General features: G+C 40.5%; 3 protein-coding genes across 3 annotated transcripts; 2 read left to right on the top strand and 1 right to left on the bottom strand.

Annotated features, from left to right (window-relative positions):
• Nucleotides 1–734: 734 nt before the first annotated feature.
• ndufaf1 (NADH:ubiquinone oxidoreductase complex assembly factor 1) lies at nt 735–3,636 on the top strand. Its single transcript, XM_026939393.3, has 5 exons — nt 735–924; nt 1,271–1,802; nt 2,476–2,661; nt 2,822–2,896; nt 3,256–3,636. Exons 2-5 carry the CDS (start codon nt 1,302–1,304, stop codon nt 3,394–3,396), a joined length of 903 nt encoding a protein of 300 aa, XP_026795194.2. The 5' UTR covers nt 735–924; nt 1,271–1,301; the 3' UTR covers nt 3,397–3,636.
• Nucleotides 3,637–4,790: 1,154 nt separating this feature from the next.
• Nucleotides 4,791–8,600, bottom strand: oip5 (opa interacting protein 5). The gene is made up of 5 exons (XM_034302914.2): nt 8,271–8,600; nt 6,671–6,737; nt 5,717–5,839; nt 5,218–5,299; nt 4,791–5,077 (listed from the first exon to the last, which is right to left on the bottom strand). Exons 1-5 carry the CDS (start codon nt 8,506–8,508, stop codon nt 4,961–4,963), a joined length of 627 nt encoding a protein of 208 aa, XP_034158805.1. The 5' UTR covers nt 8,509–8,600; the 3' UTR covers nt 4,791–4,960.
• Nucleotides 8,601–8,847: 247 nt separating this feature from the next.
• LOC117596865 (nucleolar and spindle-associated protein 1) lies at nt 8,848–13,985 on the top strand. The gene is made up of 12 exons (XM_053232933.1): nt 8,848–9,069; nt 10,242–10,301; nt 10,567–10,740; nt 10,826–10,979; nt 11,521–11,604; nt 11,738–11,850; nt 12,052–12,102; nt 12,195–12,364; nt 12,469–12,620; nt 12,721–12,834; nt 13,072–13,177; nt 13,613–13,985. The coding sequence occupies exons 1-12, from the start codon at nt 8,995–8,997 to the stop codon at nt 13,698–13,700; spliced, it is 1,341 nt and encodes a 446-aa protein (XP_053088908.1). The 5' UTR covers nt 8,848–8,994; the 3' UTR covers nt 13,701–13,985.
• Nucleotides 13,986–14,764: the final 779 nt, after the last annotated feature.

Here is a 14,764-nt window from a genome sequence, read left to right as displayed (position 1 = left end):
CCTGGGCGCGCGGGGGCGGGGTGTGTGTGACGTCATTCAGTCAATATTGCGGGACAATCATTTCATTATTTTCCACACTGATTTGTTCAGGATTTTATTTAATAATAATTATAATAATAATTACTAAACATATAACATATGTTATATGTTAAACATATAATGTTAAATATTACTATAATTTGTTTATAATACTATTATAATATATTATATATTAATTATATATTAATTATTATAATATATTATATATATTATATATATTACATACTGATACTACTAGAAATAGCTTCTATTTAATTTTTAATTTATGATTTTTAATTATGATCATATACTTACTTAGAAGAAAAAGTACTTTTAAATATATTTTAAATATATTTTTGCAGCTTACATATTTTTTAAAGAAATGTTTTATATCATAAAAATAAAGTTTATTAAAATATAGATAGATAGATAGATAGGCCACAAAATGAAAGAGATTTTTCACGTTTTTCTCTCTTCAGAAAACAAATATTTGTGTGCAGTTGTAAATTCTCCTCTCATTATACTCATGTATAATAATTATGTTAATGTATAATGTATAACAAAGTGCAAACCCGTCTGTTTGTTCCATGGACCCCTGAACACTGTTACAATAAAATTTTTAATTGTGTTACTTTTCTTGTATTCTTCAATGAGGTTCATTTAAAGTGTGTGCACTTCACAGGACCGTTTTGCAGCATCGCTTTGTTTCTGTACGGACATTTTTTAATGCGACGCACCGCAATGGCGGCTCACAGCAAGATGAATGTCAGAATGTTTCTTTACAGTAATACTTGTTCTGACGTTAGAAATAGCTTTTGCTTTTAATTTGCACTGAGTCGTAGCTTGTAATGTTTGTGATTCTACACAACAGTGTCACAATTCGCTTTTTTCTTGCTCTTATTTCCGGTAAGTTCGCGATGTTGTGCCAGTTTTGCATGCTGTAGTACAGGGGGCTTCAGGCGCACTTGATAATCGATCATTGAAAGAAGAACTGATTAAACAACTGATTGAAATCTCGAGACCCCTACTTTAGAATAATTATAAAGTTAATTAAATCCCATAATGCACTGCTTAGAGTTAGTGTCCAAATCCTGGACCCTGGAGGTTACTGAATAGCCAGAACACCATTTGCAGTGTGTAGGGAAGATCAGGGCTTAATGTGGACACAGGGCCGTATTACTGGTGCACCTTATTTGTCTGCTGTCATTATTTAGAATTGAGTTAGTAACCTGACATCTGCTTTGTTTTTCAGGAGACATTTGGATGCTTTGAGCTCAGAGGTTATGGCTCTGTCAGGGAGGATGCTGAAAACCTCCAGCATCTTCCAGAGACATCTCTTTGAGCCGCACATCGCTGGTCCTGTCTCCCTGAGCATCAGGACTGTGTATGAGCGGGACTACCGCAGACCAGGCCAGGCTCCGGACACGCGATGGCCCTGGCAGAAGATCAACTTCGACTTCTCAAAGGGTGTTGACGGGATAAAGAAGCACTTCGGGCTCCTGAAGGACGAGTTCCTGGAGCGCTGGTCGGGGCCCGAGGGCCGGCCGCTGGAGGTGCACATGCTGGAGCAGACGCGCATGCTGTGGGAGTTCCGTGGCCCCGAGTCGCTCAGTCAGTGGGTGGTCACCTCTGACCGGGAGATCGGCGGCCGGAGTGAGGCGTACATCAAGCTGGGGAGGAATAACTCCACCTGCATGTTGTACGGCTCTCTGTGCTCGGCTCCACCTCAGGACGGAGAGACACGCTACAGCGGATACTGCACCATGCGCTCCAAACAGCCTCGGGTTAGTGCCCGGGACCATCATTCCCTCAGTCCTGATCATTCCTCAGAGCCAAACACACAGAAGTGTTACAGAGAAGTGAACTGTTAAACATTTCCCTGACGCTGAGACAGAGGTGTAGAGGGGGAGGATCTGCTTTAAACATTATACACAGTTATTACATTCCTGCTTGGGTTATTTGATTAAAAGATATTTTAAAATTAAATAAATAGATGAAAGATTGAATAAGTAATGTGAATATTACATTTAATAATATTAACATTAATAATAAAAATATTATTAAAAACTATACCGATACACCTGTAAAATAGGTATGTGGCTATAATGCTATGATTTAAAATAAACAGATGTTTATGGAATAGGATATTAATACAGATTTTAGTTTATATATATATTATATTGTTTCAGGTTTAAATAACAGCTCAAGTAAGTAGAATCCACTGAGTAAAATCTAGAATGTGTTGTTTAGTTTTAGTTTAGATGATGGAATAACAGCTGATGGAAGTGGATTCCAGCGTTTATGAACTGGAGATGAGGAAGTGGAATAACAGATGAACATGTCTCCTCTACCTCTTAACTTAATGAACTAAAGCAGCGTGATTGTGATTTTAGTCGTTTTAGTGAAACTCTGGTCATGACGATGCTCCGGTTGGTAACTATGACTCTGTGTTTTCAGGCTTCATTCGACAGGAAGAAGCACTTTGATTGGTCGAGCTTCAACACTCTGTATTTGCGTATCCGTGGAGACGGCAGGCCGTGGATGGTGAACATCTCCGCCGAGACCTACTTCTCTCACCAGAGAGACGACATGTACAGCTACTTCCTGTACACTCGAGGGGGTCCGTACTGGCAGGACGTTAAGGTGTGGGCCACAAAAAATCAAATCCTACAGAATTCCAGAGAGGACATGCTAACTGAGTGGACTGGATGTCATCCTCTTTGATCATTATATATTGGATGTTATCAAAGTCTAATAACTTTATGGTTCTCATGTTCACTTTCTTTTTCTTTTACTGTCACAGATCCCCTTTTCTAAATTCTTCCTCTCAAGCCGAGGGAGAGTACAAGACGACCAGCACGCCCTCTGGCTGGACAAGGTATGATGGATCTTCCTGATTGTAACTTTCCCCGTGTTGGAAAGCTTTACCTCTGACTGTGGGAGATTCCTTCCATAAATGTTAAATTTACAAAAAAACATTGCATCATCTATTCCACAAGTTTTTAATCCGTTCATTTGTGAACCTGTGATTTGTTGCTGCACTACTGTCAGAGCTGCTGTTATAGAAAATTAATCAACACCTGACCAATCACAAGCCAGAATTCAACAGTGCTGTGGTATAAGAGTGTAATTAACAGTACTGGAACACAAGTTAACAAAAAAGAAGTATTTATGGTCTACAAATGTCCTTATCACATTTAAGGGTTCGTTTTTTTTTTACCATGTTTTGGTTTTCAGGTGAACACTATCGGCTTCACGCTGGGAGATAAAGCTGATGGACCCTTTCAGTTAGAGATCGACTTCATCGCTGTGTGTAACGATCGCGCTCACACAGAGGAGTTTGCGTATGAACTGTACAAGAGGAACCCAGAGGTGTAACGGACAGAAACTGTGACCTTGAGCTTGATGGAAAATTGTTGGGTGTTCAATTTCATGAACTTATAATGCCACACACACACACACAACCAAGGACATAGAAATACAAAAACACGACATTGTTTAATAGTGAATGAAAGCAGAGCTTAAACATCTATGACAATGTTTTTTGCCAACAAAATTCATTCCTCCATCGTGACTGGTCGATATACAGATAGATATAAAACAAGGTCTGAAAACGAAGTTTTTACTGGATTTTTTTTATATATATATATATATATATCACCCCTTCACAGTGATGTACACTGATATCTGTCTTGCTTCACACACACCTTTATCGCTCTCCTCAGCGACAGCATCATTGTCAGCAGACTCTCAGGAGCTGGAGTTTCTGTGTCCTTAGCCGATGACACCTTCCTCCTCTTGGAGCTCCTTTTATCTCCGTCCTCCTCCTCTCCAGGCGACTTCATTTGTGTAGCACTTTTAACAATGGACTTTATCACAAAGCAGCCTTACTGAAATAAATTCCAAATATAAATATTTAAATGTATTAATTTATCTGTAATGAGCGAGCCAGAGGTGACGGTGGTGAGGAAAAACTCCGAGAGGACATGAGGTAGAAACCTTGACAGGAACCAGACTCAAAAGGGAACTCATCCTCATCTGGGTGTCACCGGATAGTGCCATTATAAATAAATCCCTTCTCTAACTGTGTATTACATGGACAAATAGTGCAATCGTGTAACCAGGAAATTCATTACAGAAGTCTATTTTGTTGAACTTATCCACTGTTCACTGATGGACACTTGAGAGCAAACCTGCTCATGAGAATTGCAGTCCTAAAGCTATCATAGCAAAACTGTTCATATCACTCGCAGTCCATCTGGTCCGATCCCACAGAAGAGCTACTGTAGCACAAACTGCTGAAAAAGTTAATGCTGAATAGAAAGGTGTCAGAACACACAGTGCATCACAGCTTGCTGTGTACCGATCACAGTGCCCATGCTGACTCCCGTCCATCTACAACAGGCAAGTGAGCATCAGAACTGGACCATGGAGCGATGGAAGAAAGTGACCTGGTCTGATGAATCATGTTTTCTTTTACTTCATGTGTACGGCCGGGTGTGTGTGTGTGTGTGTGTGTGTGTCGCTTACCTGGGGAAGAGATGGCACTAGGATACACTATACTATACTTACCTACTATAAAATCTCCTCTAGAAACAATCCCATCTAATATATATCCTCTTCTTACCTGAACAACATTATTACTTTTTTTCCCAAAATGTTTCAGAAAATTAGTGCCTTAACTAATAATAGTTATACTTAACTAATTATAACTAATTATAATTATAGTTACTAATCCAGCACATAAAGATAGTACTTGACAAAAAAAAACCTGAAACAATATGAATATTTTATTTAATCTGAAAAAATGTACAACACAAATTCAGCAAAACAGCTATTTTTTCTAATAACACAAATAAAGCAAACAAACAAACCGCAAATCGTACGCAACACAAGCATAAACACGCTGTTATGGGAATCTTATGAACAACAGTCTGAGACGCTAATCGGAGACGGTGGAGGACAGAGGAAGATGACTTCCGTGTCCCAGTCTGCTGTCGTCCAACATGTCCTTCAGGAGGTTCACGTGCTTCAGCTGAGCTTCCAGGTCCTGCTTCATCTGCACAGACAATCCGTACGAGATGTTTACACCTAGCATAACTTCCTGCCACTTTTTTCACATCATTTTCTCCAGGAAACTAATTAGTGCATTAGTGCCAAAAGAAAAAAATAAATAAATCTCAGCACGTTCGTCCTCACCTCATTGATGCTTCTTCCCAGCAGTCTGTGGTCAAAGCTGAGTTTGGAAGCTTTCACAATGATGCAGCTTTTAAGCATGTAGCTGAGGGTGAAAAAAAAAAAAATAGCATAATCATAATCGGTTAAAAGGAAGCAACATTTTCCTCACAGATTTCTGAGCAAGGTTAATTTAGAGAAAAACAACTCGATGAGGTAAATTACATCTTTCATAAAAAGCTGAGAAGTCAAGCTGACAGTTATTACAGCATTTACAGTTAGTGAATCTACTGTTAACTACAAGTTGGTGTTTAGTTAACGTTAATGTTAGTTAGCTAGGTAATAATAGCTACGTTAACCAGCTAGCTAACATGTTAGAGAAGTCAGCTAGCTCGTTTAAGTGTTAAAGGTGAAAGTCGAAAGAATATATATTGCGTGACGTTTTTCTAGAACCGTTATTGTGCCGTTATTATGCAGCTGTGTTTGAATTAAATTAAAAACACTTCAGTTTAGAGACTCTCACCAGTTGATGGCTTCTTTCAGCAAGAGGAAGAGGCCTCGCAGAGAGGACAGGTGATGCGGCGTGGAGTGGAGCACAAACCCGACAAGACGACGACAGCCGCAACATTCCAGGGCTTTGTAAGTGCTGGGTGACAAACGTGAAGACCAAAACAATTAAACATTAATCTGAATCAGAATCAAGGCTGTGCAGTATATCGCTTTCGGAATCGCTATCGTGATACGTCTTTGCGATAGAACGATACACACACGGGCGCTCTGAGCGATCCCTAGCTAATCATCCTGCCTGCAGTTACCACGTGGACGTGTAGCACAAAAAATGATTGATTTTTGTGTTTTATTGCTTTTATACCACAGTTCACTAAAATAAATAAAGAAAAGTAGTTACAAAAACACACACATTATTTCAGATATCTGTATTTCTTCCACCACAAAGTGGCTTGTTGCTATGCTACGTTATTTCACAAATAATTCTTAATAATTATCATCACAATATTGGGTTATCTTTGTTATCCAATGTGTACTCTATTTATTTTTGTAGTGATTTTGAAGTGTTGATAACAACTAGCTTGGAGTAACACGACTGTTGCTTGGCAACAGGTGGTTGGTACAATCAGACAAATTGGAATGTTTTTCATCCAATCAGATTGCATGATATTGTATATCCATGTATAAGAAACATCTATTCGGTAAAATAAAAAAACACACCTATATCCACATCCGACAGGAACTCGGGAACCTGACACACGTGTGTATATGGCGCGGCTGTTGTGGGCTGGATTTAAACATCCATTTGGATGATTTGTGATATTTAATGCAATCCTGACTCCAGGTAAGAGTTTCACAGGAGTCGGGGTCCGAGCTTTAACCCCCCACATCGCCAAGGCTTCAGCAATGGGACTGTAATATAACGCGCAATGAAAAGGGGATATTTTCTCCGTAGTGTGCAGCTACTTACCAAAATTTAAGAGGACCCTCCTTGCTCATCTCGAGCTTTCCTCTCACTCTTACATCCTTGCTGATTTCTGCAGATAAGCAGATTAATTAATATTAATAAACACACAACCCTGTAAAAAACTTCATAGATAATATTATGGGATGCATACAGTATATCCATGTATATTAGAGTGGACACTACAGTGGTCCTGAGCTGTTAATGATGAATTTATCATTAACAGCTCAATTTGACATCAGGGGTTTGACATCAGGGGTTTGACATCAGTGGTTCATGAGACAAAGCTGTTCAGATTGAGGAGATCTAACATATTTTTTTTCTAATTTTGCTCAGACTTCTGGCGCAAGGAGTCAAACAGACCCACCAAGATTTGTTCTGATCGGCCTTCGTTAACCTTGTCTAATAGCTGCTGAACATTGATTGGCTGATGGCGGCCATGTTTTTCAAGATTCAAACCGTCCTCATAGACACTGATGGGACCTTGGACAAAGACACTTCGTGCAAGATTTCAAGTCGATTAGACAAATGATTCTATATTTAGAGCCAATTTCATGTTTTGTGCTGTTATAACACCACCACGTGGCCGAGCGACGCCATTTTGTGCGTGTGACCTCAGATTCAGCTCATACGCAAGTGTGCCAACGTTGGTGAAAATATCGCATTCCCGTCAAGAGTTACGATCTCTTCGGACGTTTTTGCCTGCCGTCACGGCGATGAATCGAAAGTTCAACTCTTTTTTTTTGGATAATTATTGATCTAAGGAGTTCAAACAACTGTCCTGCACTGGATGCAAAAAGACATTACATGCAAATGAACTTGTGTTTATTGTGGTTGAGCGAAAAACCTCTGAGTAGATCGCAAAATTATGTTTTTTAAGTAATCGCAAATATTTAACGAACAATTTGACTGACTCCAATGGTCCTTGAGGCAAAGTTGCTCAGAATGAGGTATGAGTTACTTGTGTTTGTGTGAAACGATGCGTTATATAAAACCAGTTATGTGCGTTAAACACTTTATAGCGCCCCCCCCCTGTGGACGATTAGTTTCAAATTTCTCACAGACCTCCGAAGCCAAGAGTCAAGCAAGTCCACCAAGTTTCATTCCAATCGACCAAAATTAACCTGTCTAATAGCTGCTGAAAATTAAACCGGCCGATGGAGGACATGTTTTTGAGACATGCGACTGTCCTTATTAATATTATTGGACCTTTGACAAAAACACTGAATGCAAATGTACAAGTCAACTGGACCAACGCTTCTGTAGTCCATGTACTACATGTACTCCAGAGGATCTTTCTGCACTGGTTTTGATTCCAATCAGACAAAAGGTCTAGAACTAGTTAAAAAAAAAAAAAAAAAAGTTTTGCAAAAAGTCCAATATGGTGGAAAGTTTTCATGAAATCAGAGACAGACATCTTGTTCGTCTTGAGCCAAGGAGTTTGTGACAAAAGATTGAAAATTTATGGCAATTTCTGTACAATATTTTTGTTTTGCTCGCTGCAGCGCCATCTTGTGGCTGACTGGGGAAAGACTTCGTGCTGATGCACACTGATGGAGCGCCACCATCCCTCAAAGTTCTTTTGAAGCCCTGAAAATGTACTTACTGAGACAGATAACGGACTTGAGACTCTTGACCTCCCCACAGGCTCCTAAAGAGTCGCCCAGCACCAGGTTGCACTTATAATGAGCACAGTGAAACACAGAGCACTTCTCATACTCCACACTGTGCTCCGTCGTGTCCTCCATGTCCCTCAGCTGAGTGGAGATCATGCTGCTCTGGCTCCTCTGGCTGCTGCTGTCACACGGCTCGCAATCACTCACAAAATACCTTCCCTCAGACATCTTTCTACTCCAACGAGCTGATTTCCTCCAAGTTCAATCCCTTCTACAACCTCATACACGCATACGCCTTCTACAAGGCTTCAATCCCAAACGGCTCGCTCTCCCAAACCTAGTGCACTATATAGGGTGCACGCGCCGTTTATTTCACACCCTACGTAGTGCACTCGTATAGTGAAGAGTGGCGCTATTGGAGCACAGACTCTTCCGAGACGAAGCTGTTCGTTATTCACACCGCGCACCAATAACAACGCGAGAAAGATCTCCGCTACGATTGGATTGGAGCTTGTCACGTGACGTCAAGAGAAGCCAGCCAATGAGATTAGAGCGTGGCGGTTTTTGAATTTTTTCAACAATCGGGCGCGTGGAAGAGAGTGGCGTGAACAGCTAAACTGGAACTGTACAAAAAAAAAACACGGACGGTCCAGTTAAACTTGTACGATTGTGTTTTTTAACTCGGTAATTTCTTCCAGTTTTTCCTCCGTGAAGATGGATTTAGACTCCATGAAGTATGCAGACCTGCAGCAGCTCGCCAAGAGCGTTGGTTTAAAAGCTAACGTGAAGGTAAGACGCTTAATTTACTCGTTTAATGTTAGCAACTGTAGCTAATATGTGAGAAATATGTGCACTGTGAGAAATATCCTTATTTTAAATATCCCCATGTTTTAATCAGCTATATCGTGTAATTAGTATCATGATGACATTTATGCTAATCTGTAACAACACCCAGGTTACCTCAGGGCTGGGAGGTTTGCATGATCCAAACGAAGCCTGAGCCAAAACAGCTAATTTTAGTTTTAAAATCCTGATCCAGGATTATCAGTGCAATGAAACTGAATGCAATATTTCAAACTACAACACCTTTTTAACAGCACAGCACTCAAATCAGTTTTTCACAAAGATATACCCTAAAAGATACACATGTAGATATTTGGCATGAATAAAGAATCCCTTTGTGATTAAATGGACTAATTGCTTTTTTCCCCGACTAATGCAAATCATTACACTTTCATACAGTAATTTAAAGAGCTAGTGTTAAAAAGCAAGTATAATTAACATTTAACTCCAATTTTTAATGAAACCAGAAAGTGCTGTTTATGTGAAACACTACAGCTTGATGAGAGAAAAGTTCAGGAATAATAATAATAGTAATAATATTTTTAAAAGTTCTTTTCCTCTGGAAGAAGAGATACCTGGATTCACAGCGTTTGTGCTCTAGTGTATGCTGCTAGTTTGGTTTCCACGGCAACGTGTGATGATCTTGGCAGGGGCGTGGCTGTGCAGGTGACCTCTGCCACCCTCGATTTAATCCTTGCCACCCCAACTCTGACCAAAAAGCACATCTCTTTAGGGTTTATTACATATATGCGATTGATTAAATACAGTGATGCGATTGTGTGAGTAATTTTCTTGCTAGAACAAGGAGTTTAATAGGTTTTAACAAAGTTACATCTACTCCAAATACCTAATCCCAGATCAGGAGAAAAGTAAAGAAAAAAAGAAATCCACAGACCTGACAATGCTGTACATGCTCGATGTCATCAGGATGGACACAGGAAACAAAATATATGTAGCTGTAAGCAGCGATCTGCGGGGGCCAAGCATCCTGTGCAACTGTAAAACCCCCCCCCCCCCCCCCCCCCCCCCCCCCCCCCCCCCCCAATAGTACTAATGAAATATTAGTACTAAAAATGCATGTGTTGTAAATGAAATTTGCTGTACTGTTTCTTTTTCAGGCGGATAAGCTGCTGAAGGCGCTGAAGTGGCATTTTGAACAGAAAGAGAGCTTGGAGAATGTGAGTAAGGTTGCGTCCCAAATGGGAATTAAAGAATAATAATAATAATAAAATCTCTGTAGTGCTTTTTAAGGAGTAGGTCGCTGGGGTTATTAATGCCTCTTTGTTGAATGTACAGTGTGATACATAGAGTGTCGAAAGTATTTATTTCATGATATTTATGTAAGGATTTGGAAGGTCAGTGCCCCATAGTGCACCTGCATTCAACATTCTACATTAATGAGTCGTTGCTCAGCTGCAGATGCGTCATATTCCCTCACCCCAGGGAAACGGTGTCACCCCGGAAGACGCGCAGGTCCCAGAGGAGGAAGCAGCCAAGCTGGAACCCGTAAACGACGCGCTGGTGACCACGCGCCGCGGAAAAAAACAGCAGGCCAAGAGAAAGTACTCTGGAGACGGAGCTGATCCGAATCCCAAACCGGAAGAAAGCCCAGTTCAGGCGAGTGTGAGACGATGTGGAATGTCACAGATTGCTTCATCTCTGAGGAAAACTGTGTAATGATTTTAACAGCGTTTGTTCACAGGATGATGCAAAGTCGCCTGGAGAGGAGGAGGACGGAGATAAAAGGAGCTCCAAGAGGAGGAAGGTGTCATCAGCTAAGGACACAGAAACTCCAGCTCCTGAGAAGAAACCCGAGTCTGCTGACGATGATGCTGTCGCTGAGGAGAGCGATAAAGGTGTGTGTGAAGCAAGACAAGTATCAGTGTACATCACCGTGAAGGGTTGATTAGATTTAATAAATAAATAAATAAAAAGCCCTTAAAACTGAGCAGTCACAGCTGATTTGACGTCACTTGCTGAACTCGGAGTCGAGGAGACCATCCCGAGTTCCTGAGTAGGAGTTTAAGAGTTGACAAAAGAGTTTCTTTTGTTTTTCCTGGTCGGAGGTCGGGAATTCCGAGTTATTGACCTCTAGTGGAAAGCAGCATGGGCAGATCTTTATACTCCATAAACTTCACTTAATCCATACAAAATGCTTTACAAAGTGTTATTACAAATATTTATGACTTATATATCATTTTTGCTCAATTACTTAAAATTAGTGAATGGTAAATTTTTTTTGTATATTATGTAAAAATAAAAAAAAATCTTTGCATTTTTACGCTCCACATATTCTGTGTGTTGGTGTATCTGTGTGTATGTCATGTACCTCTAACCTCAATTTGAACAAATCCCTCGTTTTGTTTGTTTGGTTGGTTGGTTGTTTTTTAAATACAGATGTGGTTAAGAAGACTGGCGGAAAAATCCCTCGTCACGAGGGTCTGATGAAGAAGAAAGCAGCTCTGAGGCCGACCACGCCGAGTAACGTCACATTTCATTATTCACACAGTTTACGTATTGTTGCACGCTGTAAGCCTACAGTTACTCGCCGACGTTCCACACACGTCTGGCAGGAAAAAAAGTGCTACAGCTAATGGTGTTAAACCTTCTCTAGACTTCAAGAAACTCCATGAGGCACACTTCAACAAGATGGAGTCCATCGATTCCTACCTGCAGAGGAGGAACAAGCAGATGGAGGTGCTCAGGGCCTCAGTGAAGGACCTGAAGGTTTATTATTCTTCATTATTCACTTTGGGCTCCTCTTCTCTTTATGCGACATTAATGTAACTATATATGGATAAAAAGTACATGGTAAAAGTATATGTTACAGGAACTCCACCGCATCACACCACGCCATCACTGATTACTTTCCTATAACAGCACAACGCGGAGTGGTTTTATTCCTAACTAAGCGTGGTGTTATTTCAGGCTCAGTCAGAAAACGGTATCAAGAAGTCAGCGGACACCAAGACTCGTGCTGTGAGTGCAGTTTCTTCACTTTTCTCAGCACACACTCTTTAAATAAAAAAAATGTTCCTGGGTCTCGAATCGTCGATGTTAAATGTTTGCAGAAGCCGCCGCTCAGCCGAGCCTCACTGTTCAGCCCGGGAATGCCGGAGAAGAAAGCGGAGAAGAAAGCGGAGAAGCGCAGGGTCACTCAGGCTCCCGCTGGCAAGCCAGCGATGAAGGACAGCGCCCCCTTCAGGCCGACTGTCCTCTCAGCCAACAAAATCAACGTCAGGTCAGGAGCATGCCGTGAGCTGGGGCATTATGGGTGTTACTGGTGTTGATACTGCCTGCTGATGTGATGAGCTGAAGTATGTGTCGGTGTTTTTTTTTCCTTAGGTTTTCCCAAACGACGCAGGACAACGAGCACAAGCGCTCTCTGGTGAAGACTCCGGCCCGCATGTCTCCCATGCTTCCTCTCACTCCCACTCCGGCCAGGAAGTCTGAAGTGCACGCTAACAGGAACGCCGTTCCTGCCAACAAAACTCCAGGTCAGAACAGCACGCAAAAGGAAAAAAAAAAAAAGTGATGAATCGTCATGGTGTTTTGAAACCGTATTTGAGTAACGTGTCTGCGTTTTCTCTTTCTCAGGATTGACTCCGTTCGTCTTCAGCGGCGCCTCGGGCACTCCTGGGACCAACAAGAAAAACACCTTCGATCTGAAAGCGAGCCTCTCTCGCCCGCTCACGTACAAACCCCATAAGGGTGAGTGAGGAATTTCTTTAGAAATGGGGAAAGCAAAAAAAAAAAAATTCTCAACCCCTGAATATACTTAAAAATGGATTTGCCTCATTAGCAGCTTAGATTATATTTAAGTATCAGGTCCATGAAGAAGCTCTGAAGATGCCTGCTCTGAGCTGTGACAAGATTCCACTCGTTTTTGGCTCCGATGTTTGTTTGATTGATTGATTGATTGATTGATTTATTTTCCCACGTGCGTAGGAAAGCTGAAGCCTTTTGGAGCGACGCAGGAAAACGCAGAGCTGAACAAGGCTCAAACGCTTCCTTCTCACCAGAAGAACTACAAACAGCACCAAGTGCAGACGCGGTGAGTGAGACGCTGCTACTGAGGAGAAAACACTGATCTCTAACGCTCAGATTTCCTGTTTCCTTAGCAACACTGTCACTTTTTTAAAAGCTGAATTTTTAGCTTGTACAAGTAAAAAGTTCATCTCATAAGAGCGAAAACGAGTACTAATTAGTGATTTAGAACATAAATATCATGGACAATGTTAAAGACACTCATGTTTACACACCCATGAGGAAAAAGATTTGTCCTAACTAAACATTTTCACTGGTCTCTATTGAGATTATTTTGTGTTTCTCTTTTTAAAAGAGATTTAAATATTCTTTAATAACGTCTCTAACTTCAATTTCAACATCAAGGCATGATTTACTTTTCACCTTGGATTGTTGCCTTGTTTTCCAAACCGGACGCAGTGTGTATTGTGTTATTTACGATCTGATTTATTCACTATAACAGAGACGAGCGGCGCGTTAAGCACAAGCAGGACAGGAGGCAGAAGAAGGAGAAGATGCTCGATGCCAGACGTGGACTGGTTATGGCTTAGCGTTCTTGCTTTCTTTGTTTTTATAGAAGATTTTCAAACTGTAGCTACATGCACTTTTTTTTTTTTTTTTTTTTTTAGCTTGTGTGTCTGTCTTTTGTAAGTGTTTGACGTGTGTGAGTGTATTGCCATCGCCTCGTTTTAAGAGAAAAAAAAAACTTCACACCCATCTATTTGTATATAGACCTGTCATGATGGAGGAATGCATTTTATTGTTGGGGAAAAACATTGTCGTCGAAGTTTAAGCTTTTTTAATTTACTATTAAACAGAAGTTGTGTATTTTTTTTTCAATTTCTGTGTCCTTCATTCTGTGTGTGTTGCATCAAAAGTTCTTGAAATTGAACACCCAACAATTTTCCATAATATTTAATAATATTTCTTAATATTTCCTAACGCAGGAATGCACTGTTAATTTAAAAAAAAAAAAAATTTACTGACATGACAGAACTAGAAGGAAGTAAAATCCCTCAGATTCCCTGATAAGTTCAAATTCATAACAGCATGTAAAACTAATCCGGTGGGAATAAGGCTATAGGCTCTACAAATGTAACACTATAGTTGTCTTCTTATTAGTTATTTTCTGCACTAATCATGCTTCATGTCTTCCTTTTTTTAATGAGATTGAGTTAATGAGCTTTAAAAATGAGCAAGAAAGTCAGAAAAGCTTACAGTAATCTAGAGGAAAAACAAGTCTTGAAAGGAAAGAGCAAGCGTTAATGTTACTGATGTGTTCAAGGAACGAGCATTTTAGTGTGTTAGAGTTTAAAATCTCGCACTTCTGCTTATTATATTGTTAGAGTTAACAATTGGACATGACCTATAGAAAGAGCAAGAGGAAGGTGTTAAAACAGCAGTTACACTGGACACTAATCAAATCCACGCTGACTGAACTCACACTTTGTTACGGTATATAAATGGAATAATCGGAGCGAATCCATTCGGATTTGGGGAAAATCTTTGCACGTAAACACAGCCAACGACTGAACAACGACGTGGTACGATTTCAACGCTGAGTGAGTCAGAACTCCATCACTGCAATGAGCCGCTGCATAAAATCTTCAACACG

Source organism: Pangasianodon hypophthalmus, chromosome 3 (assembly GCF_027358585.1).
Source record: "Pangasianodon hypophthalmus isolate fPanHyp1 chromosome 3, fPanHyp1.pri, whole genome shotgun sequence".
Taxonomy (NCBI): domain Eukaryota; kingdom Metazoa; phylum Chordata; class Actinopteri; order Siluriformes; family Pangasiidae; genus Pangasianodon; species Pangasianodon hypophthalmus.
This window is presented reverse-complemented; position numbering and strand designations above follow the sequence as displayed.